This window comes from Gekko japonicus, unplaced genomic scaffold (assembly GCF_001447785.1).
Source record: "Gekko japonicus isolate JY-2015 unplaced genomic scaffold, Gekko_japonicus_V1.1 scaffold3717, whole genome shotgun sequence".
Classification (NCBI taxonomy): Eukaryota; Metazoa; Chordata; class Lepidosauria; order Squamata; family Gekkonidae; genus Gekko; species Gekko japonicus.
In genome coordinates, this window is record NW_015172129.1 from 20,274 (window position 1) to 21,524 (window position 1,251).

Below are 1,251 nucleotides of genomic sequence, written 5' to 3' on the forward strand. Positions count from 1 at the left end.
AGAGCGGTTTGGGTGAGCGAAGCAGGCAGTGAGTGAGCCCTCTTTGAATAATTGCAATGCTGCACTTAGCTGGAGTTTGCCAAGGCGTCCACGGTTAGCTTAGGAGAAAGATTCTGCAGATGGAAGGAGGAGAACATGCCTGGCTGTTTTCATTGAGGGCTGGGCATTGCACGTCTGTTGAAGGAAGCCAGGGTGGTTTATTGAAGCAATTCATCTCTTTAGCATAGATAAGGAGTTTGAGAAATCTGAAGCGTTTGCTGTTCAGGGCTATAAACATCTGTCTCTTTTTTTTTACGTCTGTCTTTTTTTCTTTTCTTTTGGCAGAAACCAAATTCGCATTTTTTAAATGACCCAGTCATAGCAATGCAGATGTCTTCTGCTGCTTCCCCCTTATATAAACAGGTGTGGTCTTGCAGAAGAACATAAGAGAAGCCACTGTTGGATCAGGCCAGTGGCCCATCCAGTCCAACACTCTGTGTCACACAGTGGCCAAAAACACCAGGTGCCATCAGGAGGTCCAGCAGTGGGGCCGGGACACTAGAAGCCCTCCCACTGTTGCCCCTCCCTAAGCAACAAGAATACAGGGCATCCACTTGCCACAGACTGAGAGTTCCTATCTATACCTTGTGGCTTATAGCCACTGAGGGACCTCTGCTCCATATGTTTATCCATAAGAACATAAGAGAAGCCATTGTTGGATCAGGCCAATGGCCCATCCATTCCAACACTCTGTGTTACACAGTGGGCAAAAGTACCAGGTGCCCTCAGTAGGTTCACCAGTGGGACCAGGACACTAGAAGCCCTCCCACTGTTGCCCCCCACAAGCACCAAGAATACAGAGCATCACTTGCCCTAGAGTTCCTATCTATACCTTGTGGCTAATGGCCACTGATGGGCCTCTGCTCCATATGTTTATCTCTAAGAACATAAGAGAAGCCATTGTTGGATCAAGCCAATGGCCCATCCACTCCAGCACTGTGTTACACAATGGCCAAAAGTACCAGGTGCCCTCAGTAGGTTCACAAGTGGGACCAGGACACTAGAAGCCCTCCCACTGTTGCCCCCCAGAAGCACCAAGAATACAGAGCATCCCTTGCTCCGGAGTTCCTATCTATACCTTGTGGCTAATGGCCACTGATGGGCCTCTGCTCCATATGTTTATCCAGTTCCCTCTTATAAGAACATAAGAGAAGCCAGTGTTGGATCAGGCCAAATGCCCACCCAGTCCACCACTCTGTCACACAGTGGCCA

General features: G+C 49.0%; 1 protein-coding gene across 1 annotated transcript in view; it reads left to right on the plus strand.

Annotated features, from left to right (window-relative positions):
- The window catches only part of TBRG4 (transforming growth factor beta regulator 4), a 48,160-nt gene that overhangs the window by 7,415 nt on the left and 39,494 nt on the right, over window positions 1-1,251 (plus strand). The window contains exon 3 of the mRNA XM_015421003.1: window positions 325-402. Coding sequence (XP_015276489.1) covers window positions 325-402 — 78 coding nt within the window. The remainder of the gene's footprint in view (window positions 1-324; window positions 403-1,251) is intronic.